This window comes from Carlito syrichta, unplaced genomic scaffold, assembly GCF_000164805.1.
Source record: "Carlito syrichta isolate Samal-C Ts95f unplaced genomic scaffold, Tarsius_syrichta-2.0.1 Scaffold314086, whole genome shotgun sequence".
In the NCBI taxonomy this organism is placed as follows: Eukaryota; Metazoa; Chordata; class Mammalia; order Primates; family Tarsiidae; genus Carlito; species Carlito syrichta.
The window spans coordinates 596,052-597,184 of NW_007258182.1; the positions used below are offsets into that span (position 1 = coordinate 596,052).

The 1,133-nt window shown below is 59.8% G+C and overlaps 1 protein-coding gene across 2 annotated transcripts in view; it reads left to right on the forward strand.

Annotated features, from left to right (window-relative positions):
* The window catches only part of FGF17 (fibroblast growth factor 17), a 5,048-nt gene extending 3,915 nt beyond the window's left edge, over nucleotides 1–1,133 (forward strand). For both annotated transcript variants that reach the window (XM_008070983.2, XM_008070984.1), the window contains exon 5: nucleotides 781–1,133. In XM_008070983.2, coding sequence (XP_008069174.1) covers nucleotides 781–1,074 — 294 coding nt within the window. In that variant the 3' untranslated portion in view covers nucleotides 1,075–1,133. The remainder of the gene's footprint in view (nucleotides 1–780) is intronic.

The window sequence follows — 1,133 nt, forward strand, 5'->3', positions numbered from 1 at the left end:
AGGGTGGAGACATGCGGGGCCCCATCCACCTGCAGAAAGACTACAACTTCCCCTTCTCTCAGCTTATACCCACTCTGTGGCTCCCTCAGCCCCCTGAGGGGGCAGCTGGCCCTGAGGACCCTTAGCTCTGATTTCAGGAGCATTTCTAAGACAATCATTCCTAAGGTCAGTGGGCTCCAGCTGGCAGGAGGCATACGAAGCCCTACTGGTATAACCCCAGGGCATGGCAACCCTAGTGCTGGTGGGCGAGAAAATTCCATTTCCCTTGGAATCAGGCAGTCCTGGCCGCCCATTTTGGCTGGTGCTCACTCACCAAATAACTTCTGATTTGCTTATCTTTGTGAAGCCTCAGGCCTCTTGTCTGTAAAATGGGCATAACTCCCAGGTTGTGGGATGGGCGGCGGTGTCTACCACTCTTCTCCCTCCTGCCACCCGGCTGCATGATTCTCCCAGAACAAAAGAGAGTTCTCTGTGCTGAGGGCCCCTAGGTATGCATGGAACTGCATAACTACCTTGATCTTTACTTGCACCTCGGAAACCGAGGCTCCGCATAGATGCCCTGCCCAAGGTGCACAGCTGCCACACCACAAGCCTGTATTTAAGCTCAGCAAAACTTGTTCGTTTTCACCGCGGCTACCTCTCTAACAAGAGTGCACGTCTCACCGGGCGGAGTTCCTCCGGGCTCACAGCCTCCTGGCTCCTACCAAACAGGCCCAGAGGACAGATAACCCAGACCAGGGTGGGTGGACAAACTCCCCTCTCTCCTTCCTTCTCCCGCAGCCCAGCGGGAAGAGCAAAGACTGCGTGTTCACGGAGATCGTGCTGGAGAACAACTACACGGCCTTCCAGAACGCCCGGCACGAGGGCTGGTTCATGGCCTTCACGCGGCAGGGGCGGCCCCGCCAGGCCTCCCGCAGCCGCCAGAACCAGCGCGAGGCGCACTTCATCAAGCGCCTCTACCAAGGCCAGCTGCCCTTCCCCAACCACGCCGAGCGGCAAAAGCAGTTCGAGTTCGTGGGCTCGGCCCCCACCCGCCGGACCAAGCGCACTCGGCGGCCCCAGCCCCGCACGTAGTCGGGGGCGGAGGAGGCCGCAGCCCCCTTGCAGCTTCCCACCCTTCCCCTCCCGATCCA